The following is a 23,428-nucleotide window of genomic DNA, read 5'->3' on the forward strand; positions in this document are numbered from 1 at the left end:
CCACACAGTGTTTTCACTGGAAAAAGAAGCGAAGAAGCACGAAGAAAGAAATATTAAAGAAATTCAAAGTAAAGTGAGAATTTTTACTGGGCTCTTTCAATATCCAATGACTGGACTGCCCCAATATTACACACATTTTTACATGATGACAATGAAAATGTGCAGTTTTTGAATAACCTCTACTATATATATATATACACATATATATATTAAACAAAATGCCACTGCATTCAGTGATGCTCAGTGAACAATACGTGCAGATGCCCCAGTACAGTATGATAATGCCTGCTTGAACCCTCCCCCATTGGCCCCTCATGAGATGTTCATCAAGGAGTTTGACAAAGTGATTTTTTGTAACAGGGCATTTGTAGGATACGAAACAGAGAAATTGAGCTGAAATATTTGGAGCCAGTGACTGGAAGTGTGATCTGAAAGGATCTTCTCAGTCTGCGTTAGACAATAGCCCAGGGGGTTAATCCACAAACACAAATTTCTATTCATGCCCTCCTCCCCCACAACAGAAACCTTCACAGCTTGGTTTCCACATGACCAGTCCTTCTCAACCCCAGGAAAGACTGTGGTATCTTCAGGATTTACTGTTAATCAGTGATCCTATCCCAACTGGGTCACTATACAGCTTCTCTAGCCCTCACTTCCTTTTTAAAAGATAGAAGAAAGGCCATGTTACATGCACCACACATACATGGCTAGAAAGCCATCTTTCACCGCTCTGTGACGGGAAGGAGAGCCTACCCTGGATACAGAGGTGTTTGGTGTGTGATTCTTACCCAGCATTCCTTGTGATGAAGGGGTTTACCACAACACTGTACAAAGAAAGGCGTGCCTTGTGTTCAAGATATTGGATTTTCAGAAAGGCTGTGAACAACATGAAGTTGGGGTCTCCAGAGAAAACCAGCACTTGTGAGGGTATCCTGGACTCCTTTGCCATGGCATTAATCTTCAGATGACAGAGGTACAGGTACACTTGTCACGGTAAATCAGCAGTGGAAATAGCATTGTCGCTTCAGTCTGCTGGACTTACATCATTGAGTCTCAGCCGTGAGAAAATGAAGGCCACTGGGAGAAGGAACCGCACAGTATAGTAGATATAAAACCTTTACCGGTGATATTAGCCATGAAAGTGTCAAAAGATTCTGGAGACAATGGATTCTGCTCCTAACTGGAATGTCGTGGGTACCTCTTACATTTTAGCCTCGGTGGAAACTTTTGGTTTGGATAAGGAAGTTCCTTAGGGGTCGTCTGACTTCCCACTACCTGTTATAAGACAACATTTCATTAGCCTGCCTGTGTCCCTACAAAGCCTGTGATTTTTTTATATTGTTTTAGTTTTTCAAAGCAAATCATCCAACTGGACTGTAGTTGTACAACCTCCATCCCTCATCAACTCGTAGAACTCACAAAGCCAATGGTTGGTTGATAATACCCCAAGCAATACTGAGTCCCTCACATTGAAAGAAGAAGAGAGGAAAAAAAAACAGACTTGTTGCTTCTGCCGAATCCTGGCTCTAGAGAAATTTTCCTGTATGGCCGTCAGGGGTCACTGCAGACATACCACATCATTAAAGGATTATCAAGCCAGAAAAGCTAAATGAAGAAGCAACAGCTAAGAGGGGATTAGTGAAAGGGAGTGATGGCTGAAAATCCTGAGCAGCCTCATTAGGGAGGAGGAAACTCATGGAGATAAGATTGAGTGAACCGAACATCAATTTATTAAAGGGGCAGTATCAGTATATTTAGAGCAACTAACAGTATAAATAATCTCAGCCAATTTTTAGATCTCACATAGCAGTGTGAACCAGTTGCTGCTATTAGTAGTGTCCTCTTAGAACCACTCGCCGCCATTGGGACAGAGTCCTTTAAGAACCGCTCGCTGCCAATCGTTTTGCTCATCAAAGACCCCCAATAGAACAATTAAGAGAGGGGCATCAATAGGAAGAGGGGGTGGAATCACCTCTCTGTTGACCTTCTCGCATACCTATCAGCCGAGCAGCTGTTTTATCTTCTACTGAATCAGTCGGTAGTAAAGAGGTTATAATTGGTCACAAAAACTGTAATCTGGTGAAAGAAAAATCTACCACATCCACAAAGGGGACAGGAGGGGATAGCTTTCCATTTCCCACCATTAGACTACAAGGGATACAATGTCTGGAAGGTAATAGACAATGGATAGAGCTTCAGCCTAATGGTTTATGGTGTTACATCTTGCAAGCTGGACTGTAGATGGAACTTGGAAATTTAGAGGGGGGAAAAACCCCAGGAAGCACCTCCAACACTGCCAGGAAACGTTATCATCAAAACCCATAAAACAGGCAAGAGAAACTGCACTGAGCTTGTTGGTGGCACAGAATGCCTTCCTTGGATGGGCCTTTCTAAGAAGCAGTTCATCAACGAATCACTGATTAGCAGCCGTGTACAAATAAAACACATGTACACAGACAACCATACCCTGTTCAGAGGAAAAGCTGAGCCTCTACACTGGCTCTCCCTCCTAACATTTTCCCCACCAAAAGCAATCACTAATCAGTACTCTGCCTGCCTCCTGCCGATTTGGTAATTACTGTCTCCTTTCATCCATGGCTCCTTTGACACCAGACCTCAGGCCCACTACCTCCCTTCTCTGTAATTACAAGCTAATAGTTTCAAGGGTTTTTTTTCTTCTTTTTTTGTGGGGGTCCTAGTTCAAGCACCAATTCCCTCCTCCGCCCCATCCACCCTCCGATTCTGTTCTTCTCTTCTGTCTAATGATACCCTGTAATGTGCATCACAGCTGGAGCCTTGGTTCACACTCTGGAGTGCTAGGACGGCTTCTAATACCGTTAATCAACTCTTTCCTTATTGGACAGGCCAGCAATACAATCAAAATCCAGGGCATGTAAAACCACCTGCCCTGAACTCCTAAATGCTCCTGCGCAGATCTACAACCAGAAATCGCCAAGATCTCAGTGTTGGTGACCTAGTGATTTTCACACATGACTCTCATTTGATACATTTCTATGAGAAAGCTGCACAGGGCACTCATTGTGCATGGAGCCTCTGGTATACTCAGCTTTGCCAGCCACTGACGCCTTGAGCTCTCTTCACAAAACGTTATCAGATGGGAGGACCGATGGAGTAAAGTTATCCCTGTGTAGTATGTCACTGTACGGAATCTCACATAACCGGAGCAAATGCTCACATCATAATCTACTATCACTATTATTCCTATATATACAGATAGTCGTACAATACTCACTCCCACAGTCCAACGCTACTGGACAATATAACAGTGTCGGGCATGCCGAGGTAGCCAACTACAGTACACATAATCCCAAGCCAGAAGACCAAAGGTGCCTAGAAAACGTAGTCCATGTGGTTGTCTACACCTGCGGTGTACCATTTGCAACGTCAAGCCTTGTAAGCAGAAAGCAGACGTCTCTCGATTGTGCTATACTCCAAACTCCATACACAAATTTGATACGATACACAAGCCTTATATCCTCCCAGTATGCATCAGAATCCAAATGTAAGCAGTCTACAAAGCATGGGCAGTCGATTACCTCTCCAAGTGAGACCCACCTACTCGCTTATTGAAGTGATTTCTACAGCATTCTAGGTAGGAAGACTCAACCCATTCCTAAAGTCAAAGTTATTATTCAAGCACCCATTGATACCCCAAGATGGCTGCTGTCCCTATCACGGAGTAAGCATGTTTTTGTACATCAGTTTACCGAAACAAGCAAATCCTAACCCTTCCATACTGTAAAAAACGATTACGTGACTTGCTAATGCGACATCTGCTGCTAATTATCACCCGGCTTTGCAGGAAAAGGGTTAAATAGTGTTGTAGGTCAAAAACTTCAGTTCAGACATGTGTGCTGATCAATACCTGTCAAGGGTGATAAAGGCTCACAGGGAGCTTGCAGCTCTCTAGAGGCAGAGGTGCTGATTACCCAGAGGGGCACATAGCACCTCTTCCAAACAAAAAAGGGTCCCGTAAGGCCTTCTAAAAGCTGGCGAACATAACCCTACTCTAATGACATGCACATACACAAAAATCATGGGTTTGTGTGGTCGTGGCAGGAATATATAATGAATTCTGTCTGAGGGAGAGGCTGTGCAGGGTTAGGTACCTCCAGGGCATGCAAAAGGAGGGAGGGGGTGGGGGACTCCTGTTTATCTCTGGATAAGGAAGGGGGGGGTGACTCATCTCTTCAGAGTCCCGTCACATGCATTCCAATTAACTCCTCTACAATGGGATAAGCAGGGAAAACACAGTGGGTCTCTGGCATCTGGGGTGTGCCCTGCAGGCAGGTCAGAGGGAAGCAAAAGACTTAACATTTCAGGTTATCAGTGGTCTACAGTGTCCCACAGAGCCCTCTGACTGCTGGAGGTGGCAAAATCGCAATACATTAGCAACCTATTAGAACCATCAAAAGCATAGTTTTCTGTCACCAAACTTAGGAAAATTGCTGTGTGGGAACCCCACAATATGCAAGCTGTCAGCGGTAATGTGTTTATACCACAATACTGAAATGCACAGCACCCACTCCAGATGTCCCCTGTATCTCCAACCTTCTGTTATCCTAAAGGGTCATAAATCAGCCACACTTCTGGTGACCCAACCGGCCCAGCCATTGTTGGCAAATTCACTCCCTTTCGAAACCTCTCACCTCATTATATTCTTCTTCTTCTTACTGTGGCATCTGGAGGCTCACATGAGCAGTCACATTAAACACCAGAAACAATTCATTGATTTATTGTGAATTTTTGCACCTCAAAAGGAGTAATATCTGGGCCCTTTTCTGACTAGTGTATGTTACACTTTAGTGCCTTACACAGAGATGTATGACTATTACTGATAACACAATTATTAGTCAGCTTTGCAGAGTGTTTCATGCAATGGCCTTCCAACTAGAACCTAGACTGGAAATATGTTTTTTTTTAAATTTAAGTGGCATTGGAAATGCACGTTTCCAGATCCAAACCTTACTTTATTTATGTGTGATATTCTTGAGCTATTTGTTGTGAAATCCTCAGACAGCCAATCACAGCCAGGCAGGTCTTACACGGGAACCAGTGAGATGGACAGCACATGCTTCTCAGGCCCAGACTTAATTATGGGCTTGGCACAGATGCCAAACCATACCCCAAAACCAGATAGGGATTTTAACTGACCGAATGGTATGTATAGTTCGCTATCACAACAGCTTTCTATACTCGAGTCCCTAAATAAACCGATCGTTAATGCCTTAGCCTGTGCTGTAGGCAACAGTTCTTGGCCTTTGTCTATTGTAAGAAAACACATAATTGGATACACCGCTACACAGCTCAACCCACTCAGATAGTTAGGCACACATAAGATAAATATCCACACACGTTAAAACTCCTCTTAGCAGTAGAAAGGAGCAACATGTATATACATCTCATACATGGAGCATATCATCTGGATCTCCAATCACAGGGGAAAGGCCAACACTGTTCCCTCTCACCAATAAACACATTCAGCCAATCATTACACATATCATTCCACCCACATTACTTCTATAACAAAGCCAAAGGCAATCTAGAAGCCACCCGGAATGACTTAAGGCAAAAACCACTATATGAGAGTGCCCCTTGTGGGATTAGAATCTACTGGCACTCTGTGAATTAAAGCGCTACAGAGGTCAGGATACCATCAGGACCTGCGTTAAAGAAACCTCAGCCTTGAACTGCAGAACGGTTGACCCACCTTTCATATCAGAAGAAAACCCTTCTCAGCATTACATCACGTAGCAGGCAGCCATACAGTCCCCCAGCCATATGCTCAAGTGTCTAATGACTATCTGGCTACGAGCTCCCAGCGCAGATGACCCAGTACAGAGGTGGAGCCTTCACACAGAAAGCCCATAAACACCTGCTGCTTTGCACACACCCATACTCCTAACCACAACCTCTCCTCTCCTGCAAGTTCCCCTTCAGCCAAACCTGTGGCCACAACAGACTGACAAAAGAGATCGGATTTCAGCTGCTAACACACAGACTCCCTCAGCAGTCAGCAGGCTTCAAAGAGGTCTCTCTTTAACTCTTTGTGCCATGAACAGAAAACAAACCTCCTGGGGTATGTAAACAGGAAGGATCAGAGCAGCCTTCTGGCTTGGATAAGAGGGGGGGAGGTGACATGGAAAGGACAATTGCATTTCTGAACTTAAGGACGTAGGCCACCATAGCTGCCTAACTCCGCTACTGCAGAACATCTTAGGATGCCACTTGACTTCCCAAACAGCACAATGAATGTTATTACGGAGCTGGTAATCTAGACATGAATTTTGGATACAAACAACAAGTTCCAGAATGGATCAAATAAAACCTCTAACCTGCATCAAGAATCTGATTCTGTTATTAACCTCAATCTTAGGCTTGCACTCCTATCATAAGTCATCACAACAGCTTGACTATGTACAGCTTACTGTATGTTGGTTTGCCTCTACTGTCCACCAGGGGGAGTACACTGATCACAGGGGATGATTAGAGGGGGCAAGAGGGTCACTGTAAATTAAGATTAACAGAATAGAATTAGCCTGTGAATTTTTGTCAGATTAGAGATCAGATTAGAGATGTCTGCCTGCGACTGAAATGTGCAAAATGGAGCTGATTGGTACCATGGAAGCAACAACTAATACTCTCAATTAAGTACTTGTCATTTTTATAACCAATGTTTGTGATCTGTCAGAAACTAAACAGCGTATGATTCATCATCATCTTGAAATATTTATTAAATACGCATCTTAAATTGTCTCCAATTCCAACCACACATATTAACCAGCAAGTATGATACTGCTACAGACTTGTATAGTAAAAAAATATACATGTTTACTATCAAACAGTAAAGTCCCTTTTGTAACATTTGCAGTAAAGCCTGCCTTGAATTCCATGTAGTTGAATGATGATGCATCGGAACAAAGGGTTAATTATGAAGAGCTGGGCTTTCTTCCCTCCCCTTCTTGCTTCTGGGTTCTTTCCGCTACAATTCCCAGCCTTTGTTTAAGAAGAAAGCTTTTCTTTACTAAAAAGGACTTAGCAATATGGTGCCTGGGATAAAGCCCCCCAGGGAGGATGCAGTGCTGGAAGGCAGCCGCCTGGGGTGCATAGGGTTACCCACTCCTCTGCCAGACCCCAAGCCTGCATTTCTTTGCAGAATAATTCCCCTGTGTTAACCCTTTGTTAGCTACACTATCCCATGATCATTGCCTATTTACGCCTGTCTGTCAATATGGGGTGCAGTCAGCAGAGGTAAGTGGAGAAGGGGCAGATTTCTATTTTTAGCAATAGTAGTTTACTGGCGTAGGGCATAATCCTGTGCACGATGGCAGGTATGGTGCCAGGGTGGCCGTAAGGGCATATCTATTAATCCTGTTATATGTTAGGTGCACACAAGCTCCCCAAACTAACACCTATGGTTCTCATCACTCTGAGGCTTTGGCACGTCTCACTCAAACTATTAATAATTTCCTTTGCAACCAACAGAACTGGAATTTTATAGCTGGTAATTTACAGCAAGGTGAAAAGGACCAATAAAAGTGGCAACTGGGGCGGTGCAAAATAATGCACAAACTCATAAGTGTCAATATATGAAATGTCCACTAGAAGGCAGCAAAATATAAGCCATTCTGGCCTGTAAAACTACTACCCATTCAGCTTCAGATGGAACCCAACAGGAATTCTCAAAATGTATTTTTGCACATTAAGTACACTTTTCGAGAACGCAGAAAAAAATGACAAATGGATAAATCTTCACCACACACGTGTGTTTTTTTTGACTGAAAATACGAGGGGAAACTGTCAGTGCCAGGGCAGAGAGGGACACCGTTCAGAAGATTGAATCTCACACCATGACCCTTAACCCTGCTGCCACCTATACTCACCAGTGTGCTGCTTGGGGACATTACAGGTATATTACATGTAAAATATAATATTGCTGGGCTGAACATGTAGTGCCCGTGTTATGTACACATTACATCTATTACATTGCTCACAGACGTGTGTCTCTTATACATACTCACAGATGTGGGAAAAGGAGTTTATTTTCTTTGCAATCCGATCACAAAACATCTGTGTCTCATTTTCACTTTGTTTGTGGCATTGGCCCGTTCTGCAGGGGCCTGAATGATCATCCACTGGACTGTTTAAGCAATAAGAGTTATACCTCAGCTCACCAAACGGGGGGAAAAGGTAAAGCCTGGTTTTGAGTTATATTATGATTTTGAATGCATGCTATTTTTTTGTCCATTATGTAATGTGACAAACAAAGAAAAACACAGTAGTTACCTTTAAAATAATCCATTTACACGTTCAAGTCATGAAATCGAGCACAGGCCTCTGTTCCTACGTAAGATTTTACTACGTCAATCATTCTGGGATTTTTTTTTTTACAGTATTTTGGAATGATGGAAGTATTGGTAAATTATGCTCCTATAATATATATGACAAGATGGATATGAATGACAATGGCTAGGGCGACTCCACACCATGCCGTGGCAGGGCCAGGATCTATTGCACATCTCAGATGGGAGAAGCAAAGCCATTCTGCATTTATACTGCTGGTGGACAAGTGATGCAACCCTTAGATCTACCCCAAAGACTCACAAAGTTCAGGATGAATTTTGAAGGAGTTTGCCAAACTTTCTTCTTTAACCCTTTTGCACAGAAACACAGAGTCTTGGCAGAAGTAAAATGGCGATTGCAAAAAAAGAGAGCAAAAACTGCTCCAGAAAACTAGACCATAAATCGACTATAAGATGCTTTCAACACCTAAATTGTAAATGTTCATTGTACACTGTCCGTCACATTTGTAAAAGAGGTTTGCGAAATGTACAGATATCTTCTTTAAAGATATTATGCTGGTGAGAAATGCATAGTGTGAAGCAGTGACAAATACCCCAGACAGATACAAGACAAGAAGCCATTCCTCTTCAGTCAATCCCCAATTTAGACATGCAACGGAAGACCATACTCAGAAGTAAAGCAAGACTCAGTTACTCTTTAACCGCGTGGACACTTCTAAATGCTGCAGTGAAGAGTGACCATTGCCTGATGGAGGCAGATGTCCCCCTGCCAGTGCTACTCGGCAGCATTAGGTATGCTGTGGATCAGAGGCTCACTCATGCTCATTCATCTCCGTTACCGGGATATTATAAATAAAATCACAAGTTGTAGATAAGCTTCCACAGTTCTGTCTAGTGTTAGGGGCATTCACATGCCAATGGTCCCCTTGGTCCTTTCTGTTCATTGTAACTTTTAGTGGTCAAACTCTAAGCTTACAAGTATGGAGCACAAAAGCTCATTGTTGCTTACACCTGCTCCCTAGTTTTTTTAGGTGTGTAAAAAACCGCTGAGTAGAAATTAGTGGAGACAGGAATACAGTGTTTTTATGGCTGTGATTAGTGGGCCACAAACCGAGGGCCGAGAAAGGCAGGGGGTGGCACAGCTGGCAGTGTCTTTCCCTTCTGTTTGCTTTGGTGTTGCCGTCCTTGATAACTGGCAATGAAATATTTGGAGGTTATCACATTGAGGTGTGCTAACCAGTGACTCCTCAGCGTGATCAATGTGAAACAAGTTAACCTTTCCATGGCTGAATAGGTCTTAATAATGCATATGACACAGGGCTTGGAAAAATGGTCTGTCTGAATTTCATACAGCTTGCACGCACACCATAACACACACATTGATGTGTGCAATGTTGGCTCAAACAGCAGAGGTAAGCAGTGGGCATCAACGCGAACCAGCCATGGCTGTATTGGGATAACAAGCCTGGCTTCACAACAGGCGGTTCTTCCCTGTGTTTTATGTACAAACACAAGCCACATTCACGGAACACACACCACGTCCAACAGTGAAAACAGCTTATAGCTCGGCATTTACCAAGTGAGTTTGTACCTTAATTAACCTGTGAGAATATAATGCTTTGCGGATTACAATGAAGGGCCACGCTGCTTGCATATTTCAGCTCAGGGCCATACAGCTCTGCAGCCATTCACCACTCTGCAAATGATATCAGGTATGTTTTGCAGCGGCACTGTTAACTTGACACAGAGTAGGTTTATTCTAAATGGGGGATGGGTACAGTCAGCTGGCAGGGTGCTTTTTACAGCACCACAGAGAAGTCCTGCGGTGCGTCTGCTTTTATTTATATAATGGGCGTGGGATATACTGTTCTAAGTAAACACGGATCTGGCATTGTCTGTGGGTTGTGGAAAGCCTCAGACAACACCAGGTGGACTGAGAAGCAAGCCACGATTACCCTAAGGGGCAGCTCTGCTGTTGGCTTTAACACCAGGGAACAGAACCAGAGCAAATCCAGTACAGGGATCATGTGTGTTGGCTTGACGTGACACAGATTCAGAACTATAGGTTTTTTTCATCCTATGAGCATTTGGGTTAGTGTACCTGAACACATTCCTTGCGGGGTAAAACCCTGAAAAAAAAAGATCACTGAAGCTGGGCTGCCAGGTACCTGAACTCCGCCACTAACCACACATCTAGAACACAAGAGGTCTCCGATGTCCCCACCATGAAGCTCATGAAAAGCCACTTAGGAAGCCACTTATTTAGGTTTTAATATGAACATTTAGTGTTTTCATATAGAACTACATATTAGGATCATGAGTGAATTTTAGCGTGCAGGCTTTGGTGGTGGCAAATGTCTGCTTCCCTTTTTCCTGAAAGTTGAGTGGCTAGTTGAAAATTTCACACAAAACAGGCTATTAGGTTGGATGCGTTCATGGACCCATACTCTGATATACCCATCAAACCTGCTGGGTAAAGGGAATGATCATTGGCATTATACCTGACAAGCTGTTCAGTTTGTACAAGGGCCACCACATGGCAGATATCTCCTGGCAAAAGCCTGAACCCAGCTGTGACACAGGCGAAAAAGAAATTAGCTACCAGGACCTGACTTAAAGCCTACTTAACTCCTTCACAGACTCAAACCGGTGACGACTTCAATCGATCAATGAATACAATATTTTATCATCTAACCGGAGATCGCTATCTGCACTGGACATGAACAGATGGAGTCAGTGTGTGAGCTGCAATATGTTCTAGTTCACGCATACTTTGCTTTATAGATAGTGTGGCCATAAACAGAACTGCTTTCTAACCACTATATATTCATATTAATATTACCCAGAATCACTTTGCAGTCCATATATGATAGAAGACTGCACTTAGGCACAGATTACAGTAACAGAACAGACGTGACAGGAAGCACAAGCAGGTTATAGGATTCCTGTGCGGTTGTAATGCAAGGCAATAACCAGTTTCCAGGTTTAATCAGCCTGGGTGATTGTACTGTATAGCGCTGTCAGTGTGATGGCATTAAGCAAAGGGAAAGAGAAATTTGTGTATGGGTGAAGAGGTACGAGCAGATGGACGAGGGGGAGGGAATAGACATGCAGGATAAACTGAATGGACTTGAAATCAGCAGAGGTGGAGAGAAGGTGCTGATTCCTTGTGCCTGTCCAAATGCATGGCCAAAAAGGCTTGGCATTTTTTAATCATAAGCATTACAGAGGCAGCGAGTGCCCCATTAGCCCATTCAATTTCCATTGTACCTCTCATCGATCACTTGGCCATGGATCATTGATCTGGCAAATGACAACAAGCTAAATAATAAGAGCTCATTTGGAGCTCATCAGCCGGGGGAGCCACCGCCATCAGCTTACTGTAGGCTGCCTGATACATCGGGTTGTGTGTGTTACCTGCAGGGTATAACACAACTACCCCTCCTCCCTGAAATCGAGGGCTTGATTGTCTAATAATGTCTGGATGAATGATGTATCAGTGCCATCCTGCAGGTCTGATGCAAACTGAATGATGCCTGCCAGAGGGAAGCCAAGCCTCCTCTAAAGGAGCATGAACCCCACCAACATGCCCAGAACATTAAAAGGGTATGCAGGGGTTGCATGATGGGGTCAATGTCTGGGGTGCATGGAATACTTATTTAAGCCTGTGGAAATTGGTAGCCATGCAGCTAAACTGCCCAAATATCAATGCTGAGGCTCACTCTAAAAATCAAAACTTACGGAAGCTGTAAGGTGAAGAAATGCAGTCAGGGGACACAGTGAAACAATAAGCGGGTCTTGTATCGCTTACCTAACTAACCCGTGATCCTAAGTTACTATCAGATAATGTGACTGTAAAGCTGACCATACGACTGACCAGGCTTTATTATAACAGGATTAAATTGCCAGGAGCTAAAGAGTGTTTATAAAATGCTCTTAATCCCCTCTAAGAGTCTTACCTGGCAAATCCATACTGTGTACTACTGAGCGATAAGCAGGGGTTAATCATATGGTCCCTGAGCCATGTTAAGTGACCAAGATACAACAAATGAATGACATGCGATGGGAGCTGCACAGGCACCTTAAAGGTTAATGATAACCCCTTGCCTGGTGCAGCCTATGTCCAGACATTTCTGTATATGGTAGGGTGCCCTTTGCTGCCTCATACGAGTTGTAGTTTAGTCACAGAGGTCTGCAGATTGGCTACCCCTGATCTTTGTGCCTTTCCTAATACCCCTCACCATGTGTTCTCTGTTTACTTTTTTTAAAAAAAAATCCTTTTGTGTTATTTGAACAGATGGAAGGCTTTGTTAGGACAGGTATGTGAGAACAATGCTGACATTCAGGGGCCACACTTTAGTTCCCAATATAAGATAGCAAATATCCACACATTATGGAAACATACCCTGCAGGATGGTCCAGGGTTTAGCTGGAAGGAGGGATGACAGACAATGCAGTTCCATCAACGTTCATCTTAAGCAGAAAGTATAATTACAAATAAATGGCACTTTTATTACTTTCAAACAGAATGCCGTTTTTGTCTGTTTGTGTGCAATTTTCAGAGACAATTAGTGTTGGTGTAAGATATGGATACATCTTTGTTCTGTAACTTTTATGTAAAATGAGACGTGGGTGATATTTCCAGGTTCTCAATATATCATATAATACTTGTTTTCAGTTAATACTAATGTTATTTTGGATGTAAACACAGATTTCCAGCCCTTCTATTAATAAGTAGAATAAGTTTGCTGTGCCACATAAGGCTGGTGGCAGGAGACACTATGCATTTTATAAATGTAAATTATATTAAACCATTTAGGGTAGGATTTCACTTTGGGTTTCAGAGCACAAGGTTCCAAGAAAAGAAGATGAGAGGAGGGACGAGGGGGATCGCCAGCAGATGGAATGTATAACAAAGCAGCTTGCTGTGGCCAAACCAATTATTTACCTAATTATGATTTACCACTTAACCACATGATCTTTCTGCAGAGTGGTGGGCAATTAAAACTGGGGTGATTATGTGGATTATGCAAATTAGCTGGATCTGAGTGAGGAAAATTGGAGATTACGTCTTGGCACGGGTATGGAGTTGGCACGGAGCAGGCAGCAGCAAAGGACAGCAGAGGTTAGAAATTCAGACCAGGCAGAGGAAAGGGTAATGACAATAAACGGAAGGAGGAGAAGCATACAAAGAAAGGTACATGAATGGGCCGAAAATCTTTTAAGCGGTGATCCCAGAATTCACGGGCGTCTGGAGATCAGCAGCCAGCGCAGAAGTTTATTAAACTGACTTTGAGGTCGTACAGGGCTCACAGCTCCAGGCGATCATCATAGTGATGTCTTCCATGATCACACAGTGAAAGGTCACACACAGGGCTCTTTGTGTGGCTAATCAGCCTGGCGTGTGTGTGTTTGTGTGCACTGTGTATGGGAGGGAGATCTGGCATGTCTTCGATAAGAATGTGATGGCTTAACTCCCTGCCTGCCAGTGAGCAATCCATTAAACAGAATACGTGATCACAGCCTGCAATGATAGAAAATATAGACTCATCTAATCCTGGACTATTCTGAAGGTGTGCATTAATCTCTGGCCCTACATCTGTACAGGCGTGGTTTACGGAGGGAATCTAAATGAAAGGACACTTCCTTCCAGTGTGTACAGACACTCTCAAAACGTGCTTCAGGAAATAATCCTTACAATCAATACAGCTGACAAAAACCTAGCACTTTGTATATGTACGGCACAACAGTATGACCTCCCGTCTTCACCTATGGAGGTGGGGGACCACTGCACCCTCAGGCCCAGTTAAACCCATGCTTTGGTGAGGTTCCTCTCTTATGTGATTCAGTCTCTCTTTGTATGTAACACATATTCCCTCCTACTGTATTTGGGAATGGTCCATTTTTCACCCCAAAAATTCAGCACAATCATTCTCCTGAGTTACATTCTTGTGGTTTTATGTGCTGGAAGACAGAGGTTGCTGGTAGATTACAGAACAAAAAAGCTGTAACACATTGAGAGCAAGATAAGGGCCAGCAGGGAGAGGTTGCAACCTTTCTATCTGCCCCGGGATCGGAGTCACTGGAGTTCGTGAATATCAATCATCATGCAAACCAACTTAACATTAAAGAGATCAACCATGATTTCATAACGGGTAATAAAGATTAGGCTTCAGCAAGCCTTTCCGCTCAGTGCTAAGTAATGCCTCTGGTGCATACATGAGTGCGACTAGCCCCTGTCAGACAATCCTCCTGCTGAATATACAGTAAGTTCAACTGCAAGGTCACAGTGTGGCCCTTCAACCAGACTGACTATCCCTTGCATATTGCTGCCAGTGGAGAGCTGGGTGCTAGGACCAACCACCTATGTATCCTGTGCTTATCAGCAGCCCTCCCGGCACACAAAAAGAAATCACAGATAAAAACCGTTCCATGGCGACTGGACAAACAGCGGCTTTAATCTGCTGGGTAGGGAGAGGTGCTGGTGCAGGTTCTCTGAGTCCTTTAAAAGACAATTAATCAAGGTGCGTGTAGCAGCCTGACCTACACAGTCCAGATAAGCCTAGAGTTACCAAAGATAAGAAGGCCAAGTGTTTGTGCAGAGAGCAACAGGATAGTCACAGAGCCAACTTCATACAGATAAGAATAAGTTTAGTATTCTCAAGACTGGAAAAGTAAACTACCCCTCGGATCCCAGTGCCTCTTGTAAATATGGGTGTTCATGCACAAAACCACAGACCATAGTAGAGACGAGACACCGCTGCACTGAAATGCACACGCCAATAGGGCCACTACATTATGTGAATCTAAGGTGGATGGAGGAAAAAGACAGTATTTTACACAAAAGCCAGGATGATCTCGCTAAATCTGCCAGCTCGTCAGCTGTACATCCTTAGACTTAGATGAATGATGTCATTACGCTTGCTGCTGCGTGGCCAGATTCTGTAACGTTGTAGACAGAGGGGTTACTTCTAGATATTCCAGTTCATGGCCTGCATCTCTTCTGGCAAATCGATTAAAAATGACAATGTATCAATGTTGAGCACACTTCGCCTAGCAGCCTTTGTACAGCACCATGTGCCAAAAGGTTGGCGCTGTAATAAAGCGGTGTTGTGTGCCCATCTGGAGGTGCCATGCGCCGCTTCCACACTGATTAATAGTGAGTGATTGTGTGTGATGGCTGGGCTGTGATGTGACATTTATCTTCCTGAGTGAGGAGGAGTTTAATATCCTTCATAAGGGAAAACTCCACAACAAAGACAAATGGAACGCATCTATCCTCCCAACACGGAGGGGAGCCGGAGACTCACAACTGCCTAATAAATCACTAGGGATTAAAGGATAGAAAGAAGCCATAGCAGGCAATCGTTATAAGCACAATACCATACAGAAGCATTCTGTAGCAAGGAAATGCACATTAACAAGGTTTCAGAATTTAGGTACATCCATAGAGTTCCATTTAACATACTCAAAATGCCAGGGATTCTGGGAAATGTTCAGATTTTGTAAAATTAGAATATGGTGTGCTTTACTGCCACCTCTCACCGGAGGCAGGTTTGGGATCACATGCCATGTTTTTTTTTTTCCTGGTAGAGATTATCTTAATTGTGATCACAGCAGTTTGTTGACCACGGGTAAGGTCCCCGCAGAAGCTCCGGCAGGTCTTTGTTAAAAAAAGTAATTAACCTGATATGTGTTTTATGTTTAAGAAGATTATGGCAGCGATCTGATTTTGTAAAGACCAGAAGCCCCATTGTCTGGCATTGCTGTATGTCCCATGGTCACAGTTTTGTAATTAGAAGCCAGCGCTCATTAATACCCAGAGGAGAAGCGGAGCAGGGTGTTTACCGTACACATTCCTGAGATGCTCGTTGTACACCTACAGGATCTTTACCTGCATTCCCAAAATTCCCCATTACCTCATGTTAACGCGGAAGTGAATGTTTTATCAATCAACATAAAATCCGACAACTGTCATTCTTTGGAGCTTGTTTAGGAAAGTTTTATTAGGCCATCTAAACTAAGTGTGTGGTTTTGGAGAAATGTCCTCATGAGCCTGTATTTACCACACGTCACTTTGCTGCTTAATGGCTACAAAATGGATGTAGCCCCTGTTAAGACAAGAAGGCCATGTCTGGCAAGTGCCACTAAAACAAATCCAGCTGTTGCACACAGCTTACAATCTAATGCTGGGGAATTCGGGCACTGTAAGGAAAGAAAATGCAATTTCCCCAATTTTACGTCAATATGGCCTACTCTTACCCTATCTACAAGGGTGAATAAAAATTAAGACGGTATACTTACCATTTGTTAACAATGACCAGTTCCTATACAACTATTTACGTTTACAAAAAAAGAGTTAAACTGCATGGGTTTGACTTTTTAAAAGGTACGAAGAATGAATACTGCTTACTCCACAGTCATAGCATTTAGTCTGATACTAACCCACATTTAAAACAAGCTATTCTAAAATCGGGGTAATCGCTCACTATGTCTTTCATTTCCCAGACTCATACATACTTTTTCCTTCTCTGCTTATAAAATGAATATACACAGATTATATGGTTGCACAGCGTAAGTGCTACATCCTATTTGTATAAATTTGTCAAAATACCACAGAGGTCATGCAGTTTCCACCAACAGGAAGCCAAGGAACACCCGGCTGGCAAATGTCTGCACCGGTTTTCTGCCCGCCCCGGTATTGTGCCCACACACGCTTGTATTTTGATCGGCTTGACTGCAGTTCTTGCTGTGCATGGGCAGATGGCAAGACTGAAGCTGGCAAAAGAGGCTTTACCTTGAGATAAGAAATTAACAAATAGGACATTTCCTAATACCAGCACCATCTGTATAAAAAACCGGCATCATATATACAAAAGGAGAAATTGTTTCACTCCACATCTCAGCTGATTACTGCCTTTATGAGCATGTCTGCAAAGTGTTAAAAGGAAGGGGCTTGGAGAATGGGAATGGCCACGCCATGTCTTTTAATGACCAGACAATTGTTTCTGGATCTTAAGTACTGTAGTTGCGGGAAAAATAGATGGGTCTGATTTTATGGATGTGAACCAAAGATAGTGGTAATACTGCGTCCACAAGGAGCACCTATCATGCTGTAGCGATACAGGCTTTATCATGTTCTTTTGTAGGAGAATGACCTGATCCCATTTTCTCATTTAATCCCCACCTCTCAAAAGCACTTTTGGACACAGTATGTGGACCATTCCCTTTTTTTCGCTACTTTTGCATATGTCCTGTATATGAATTATCTAGACCGTCACATACTGCTTTATGAAATATGCAAAGAACAATCAGTTGAGTGCTAGAGAGGATATGTTCTTCTGAGTCTTTCTCTGGAAATCAGAAAACACAAGCCTGCCTCAGGCTACATGCTGTCTACCAAACATGGCAGGTAGATGGCTGACTATAGAACACATTATGTTACATGCTCCCGCTGCTGCCCATGTACCCTCAGGGCTCTGTCAGCAAGCAAGCACAGCCTCTAAGACCCGAGAACTCTGACAGGTGTCAGCAAACCTCTTCACTGGTTACCTAACCTTCTCTCCGAGACAGAAAGCCACACATCCAATGCCCTTAAAACGTTGACCCTTTTGCAAGCCAGAAGAGCAAAGACATGTATATATTTTGAGAAATGGAGCACAGCTAGATAGACACATGAGACGGCAGGGGTTCTGGTGTGGTGGTGAGTGCAATAAATCAGAAACTTTTATCTGAAGTCTTAGGATCCTTATGGACAGGTTTTTTGGACAACACATTACCAAGGAGATCTCTTCCTCACATCTACAGGAACCTAGGAATAGTCTGACAAAGAGGTTGACCGCTCAGTGGTTTCCTCCTTGGCCACTTTTTTTTTGTGTTTCACTTGTTCCCAGTATGACTAAGTAAGTTCTTGGTCCTGTCTACCATTTAATAAGGCGTCACACTGGGAATGTATCTAATGCTGGATTTGTACCAAAAGCCTAAATAAAACCCTCTCGCTGAGAACTGTTTTCAGCATTACAGGATTCAGCACTTGGCAGAGCTCTCACACCACGCATCCCGTGGCTCGCTTCTCAAAATAAATGCTGACGTTTGACTGACACCCTGTGTTCTGCAGGTGGGGTTAATGAGAGCGCGTGAGGGATCATGGTGCATCTCACACTTGGCATGAGCTACACAAGTCACAGCTGTTCGCTGTGTGATGGCAGCCAGTTTCTCATTCTGCCAACCATATGCCGGGCTTTGTCAGCCAGCTTTTTGCCACGCTGCCCACTGGGAAACCCTGCATGCTGTAGCAGAGGGAAGAAACTGGCAAGATTGGCAGGCTTGAGGTGAATGGGGTTAAAAGTTATCCTATGAACAGTTCTGTTGGTGGGGCTGCGGACCAGACCTCATCAACTGTGTTCTCTGAAGAACATTGCATTAGTCGATTGATAATTGTCACGAGGAAGCAAAGTGACAAGCCTAGTAAATACTAAGTAGATGTCCTTCCTGAGGACACACAGTCATCACTTGGACCATTGGCCGTACTCACTTACCATCAGCCTGTCTGCAGTGATAATAGGTCTGACAAACCTTTGCTTAAGTAAGCCTTTCAAGTGCTGATTTCCATCTGGGCCCTGTCCCACCGATGGTCTGGCACCATTCAGGATCTACTTTACCGTCAGTTGATGGACACAACAACCGGACCAAAAGCAACCCTAATAGATCACACTGTTGAGTATTCCCATGGGCTCTCCACGCCAGCAGTGTATCGCACATGAGGTATTTGGAAGTCATGCTACACAAACCATACCCACCATTCTGTATATGAAATGAACAGACTATAGGAGCGTCAAGTGCGACTGCTGCAGCATCAGTAAAAGCCAGGCTTTAATGATCACAGTTTATCGGAAGGTAAATGATATGCAGTATCACTAGACAGCAAGGCTGGTTGTTTCCAAGCACAAAGGGTGGAGTAAAGTTACAGGCGAGCCACCCACTGTACTCCTCATCATTCGCTCCCTGGTGCTGGGAATTAATGAGATTAATTATATTCAGCTAGCAATCCTGCCTATCGGTGCCAAAACACTGTCATATGTGTGTAATTTCTCTACTTTGCCTCAAGTAATCTTCAGACATTACTGCAAATTATGAAAATTCACTTATATTTAATCTGCCTTCTGGAATTAATTGAATTTTTACGGTCTGCAAAAGTCAGAGTTAGCACTGGTGCAGAATGTGGGCCCCTGACAGCAAACACTGTTGGGGTCCACTGGATCCCATTTGTGCGTAAGTCTGATGGCCCAGGATTAACACTAATCGGTGCCAAATGGACAAACTTTCACAGGGAAGACCACCATGCCCAAAGGTTCCTTTCCACGGCCAACCCAGCTGCTGTAATAAATAAAACTTATTGCATTCCAAACGGCAAAGCCTAAAGAATCAGATATGCTCCACTGTACTACAATGTGTGATGCAATGTAAAGCTTTTACCTATAAGTGTTTACCAAATACACTTAATACATTATGAGACTTTTAAATTCATCAATGCCGTACATTAACCCCACAGAACCTACTTATAGATACTCCTCAACTACCAGACGTATACTGGATACGTTAGTGGTTGCAATGTTTATTCTGAAGAGTATCTGCAGTATCTGGTAGTTATCCCTTTTGGTGACCATTTGCGTAGCTAAAGTGATGACAAAGTCATATGTGTTTTAGAAACCTTGGACATTTCACCCCAGTCATGTACAATGGTACCCACAAGCTTCCATATCATAAACTGCCTACTGAGTGTTATATTTAAGCTCCTGTGAACTACAACCCCCATCATCCTCAACTGGCTGAGCATTACTGTGTGGCGCAGCTGTCCACAGCAGCAGAATGTGAGAGGTTGCCAGTCCCTAGTCTTCACTTATCCCTCCTACAGCAATCTGCTCCCCCCAATAAAGGGATGTACCGCTCTCACACTTCTCCCAAGGGTTTGTGGGTTTTACTCCCACCACAGAGGGGGTTCCCTTTCATCCCAGCACTGCTTGCCACCCACTTTAAACAGGATCCACAGGCATGATCTGGGAAAAGCTGCCTGTAGGTGCTGTGTCTGGCCGCCTCCATGTGCAGGAATCCAGGCTGCAGACTGTGCTAACATTATCTCCTGCTTTAAATCAAGCCACAGGCGCCAGCCACTTCACAGCTCTCTCTGGGGGGCTTAACCTCTCTCCTCCTATGTGCTACTATTTTATATTTTATGGTACAACCATCTCTCTTATCAATACTCAGCTTGAGAATGCCATTTTCTGGAGTTTTTCCTTGATGGTAATTTATTATTTCATGCATTTCTCTTATTTTGTAGTAAAAAGGTTTGAACTACAGCGCCCATTTCCTACTATGCAGTAATTTCTGCTCATCTATTTTACATAATATTAACGGCCCAAGGACATAGTAAAGAATCCACTATTTTTATAGCCAGGTTGAGACTGGACCTAAGTCTCGAGTCTCCAGAAAGCATTTATGTCTAATGTCCTTTCTACCCGGAGCCAAGGAAGGGGAGTTGGGCAGCTGCACAGTTGTCTCTATCACAAAACATGGTATTCTGATCACAGGAATAGCAGACACGCTCTAAAACTGTGGAAGGAGGGCTTAGGAGGGCCTGAATATGTACCCCCAAATGTATGACACCCGAGCACCAGTCACAGGGTTATTCACTAATTGGCTTTTGAAGTCTGAAGACTGTATGAACCTTACACTGAAGCTGCTTGCTGCCCACATTAGATCATTACCTGAGCTTTGCCAGCATCTTTGTAGGGTAGCATGGTAATCATCAGCCCGTACAAACATCATTCAGTAAATTATGGTAAAAGGGGGCAGAGCAGGGTGATGACCTGTCTGTAATGGTATCTGTCGCTACTGCACAGGTCAAATGCTACCAGTTGCAATGAGTCCGTCAATAGGTCATCTACTCAGTTTATCCCATTGGCACTCACGATGCAAATACTAAAAGCATCCACACACTGACGCATTCCAGTATGAAATATCACATGACGGTACATTTGATTTCTGACTTGTATGTGGGATGCATTTGTCTCATGGACGTCGTATATGTGTTGCGCACGTCTCCCAAAATGTTTGCTCTGAATTTGGCAGACTGTGTTTGTTAAGACCCCAGTTAGCCCACAGCAGTTCGGTTCCTATACTGGTATTTCAAATGGAAATTTGGTTTACTGCTTAACACTACGAGATTAACGATAAAGGGCCGTGCTTGGAGTGTTCCAAAGCATTAACACTTTAACTGCCAGAAGAGCTTGCAGGTGGCAAAATCTGGGTTCCGTCCTTTTACAAAGCGAGATACCCTTTTCCGAGGTGCTGAAGGCAGGGCGTCTCCAGGCTTAGCAATAAATAGGCATCTGGAAAGAAAAAGAGCTGTCCTACGCAGAATACAAATCAAAACTTCAACAAAATGCCAAAGAAACATGCAATGAATTTCCTAGCCAAGCAGGGGGGCCCTCTGTTCATCTAGAAACAAGACGAGGGAGGGCTTAGTGAAAAAAAGAAGGGGGGAAAAGCTATCTGGCAATTAAACTCTTTTCTGCTGTATAGTGATAATTACCTAATTATACTATTAATGGCAGAACAACCTGCTCGGATGCTGAAAAAGAAAGAAGAAACAAGATGCAAAGACTTTCTTCCGAATCCGAGAGCCAGCTGCTTGTCACAGATGCCATTATTCTTTTAAGTGTGACAAGGATTTAGGATACAGATGCTCTGCTTGTACTAGTGTTCTCTCTCTGCTTCTATGTCACATGTCTAGTATGGAGCCCATCAGACGCTCCCGCAAGGGCACTGTGCTGGTGACCATGAAACATGCCTTGAGCAAATCATGTGTATGTTTCATCAACACTCAGGCGCAATCGCAAATTGGCTTAAAAAACACAGACTACGAGCAAGTCCGGAAATAGGTGTTTATGCAGGGGTTAAAATAGTTATCAGAGGCGAGTACGTGATGCGGTATGAGTTGGTGTGGGTTGGTTGGGTGATATTGTTGTTCATCCACTCAATACACCCTACACAATGATACACTGCAGGCCATAAACCAGACAATCACGGTATAAAATGAGGGACTAGTATTCCAGACCATATGACCTGCTGCACCATGTGGGTATGTCAGCTCCCTCCCCAATGAGGTGGCATTAAAACCTTTATTCTTTCATTGGTATTATGCCTCATTAACCTGTCACCTGCCACGTGGGCACACAACACTTTAGCATCTCACAGGTCATTAAATTATGCAACACCATTAAGAAGCTGGTATTTCCAGTCTGCAACAAACGCTAATTACAACATTACCCTTTTAACCACTACACACTTTGTTATTCTCTGTGTGGTGCAGCGACTGATTTTCTTTCCATGTGACAGGATCACTAATTATATCTTCACAGCCGTGAATGCCCTCAAACCAGTAGGTAAAAGGTATAAATAATTATATTGGGGCAACAGTGATGGGACTGGCCAAAGGATTTCTAGAAAATTAGCTGGAGGCTTAATGGGTTGAAATAGCCATGTCCACAGCAGTGAAAGCGATACTGGGCAAGGGAAGGTGGGTCTGTCCTAACCATCCATCTTTAATTACCCTCCTTAGTGCATATCATTTGCATAAACATAGAATGTTAAAAAGATTAACACACAAGAAGCTTATGCCAGACTGTAACAATTTGGGATTACTCACAAAGGGCAATTATGATGAAGAATTTAATTTGACCACATTGATTAGCATTGTTCAGGGGTAGAAAGCAGCGTATTTCCCCAAATGAAGGACCGAGACTCCCCAGAAGGCCTAGTTAATTGTGGTTAATGAAGTTTGCATCTCACCATAACTTTCCCTTTGGTGATGAAATCCCTACTCTATACGTCACATGGGCTTTTAGTTGCAGTTGCTTTCCATTTAAAAACAAAGCCATGTATATTTCAACAAAGCACTGTGTGATCCACTTTCATTTCACTATGGTATGTGTACATATTCTAAATACATGCATTATATACATTCTATTAATTAGTATTAGTGCTTCTGTAATGTATGTATCTGTTTGATTGCAATGAGTAACAAGCACCACATGAGGACAAGG

General features: G+C 43.4%; 1 protein-coding gene across 4 annotated transcripts in view; it reads right to left on the reverse strand.

Moving 5' to 3' along the window:
- Nucleotides 1-23,428, reverse strand: part of GSE1 (Gse1 coiled-coil protein) — a 150,958-nt gene that overhangs the window by 17,223 nt on the left and 110,307 nt on the right. Inside the window, exon 1 of one of the 4 annotated variants that reach the window (XM_053448283.1) lies at nt 5,732-5,808. The exons of the other annotated variants lie outside the window; for them this stretch is intronic. Within the exon in view, the coding sequence (XP_053304258.1) occupies nt 5,732-5,738 (7 nt within the window). The 5' untranslated portion in view covers nt 5,739-5,808. Of the gene's footprint in view, nt 1-5,731; nt 5,809-23,428 lie in introns of those variants that run through there. 4 annotated transcript variants of the gene reach the window in all.

Source organism: Spea bombifrons, chromosome 10 (assembly GCF_027358695.1).
Source record: "Spea bombifrons isolate aSpeBom1 chromosome 10, aSpeBom1.2.pri, whole genome shotgun sequence".
Taxonomy (NCBI): domain Eukaryota; kingdom Metazoa; phylum Chordata; class Amphibia; order Anura; family Pelobatidae; genus Spea; species Spea bombifrons.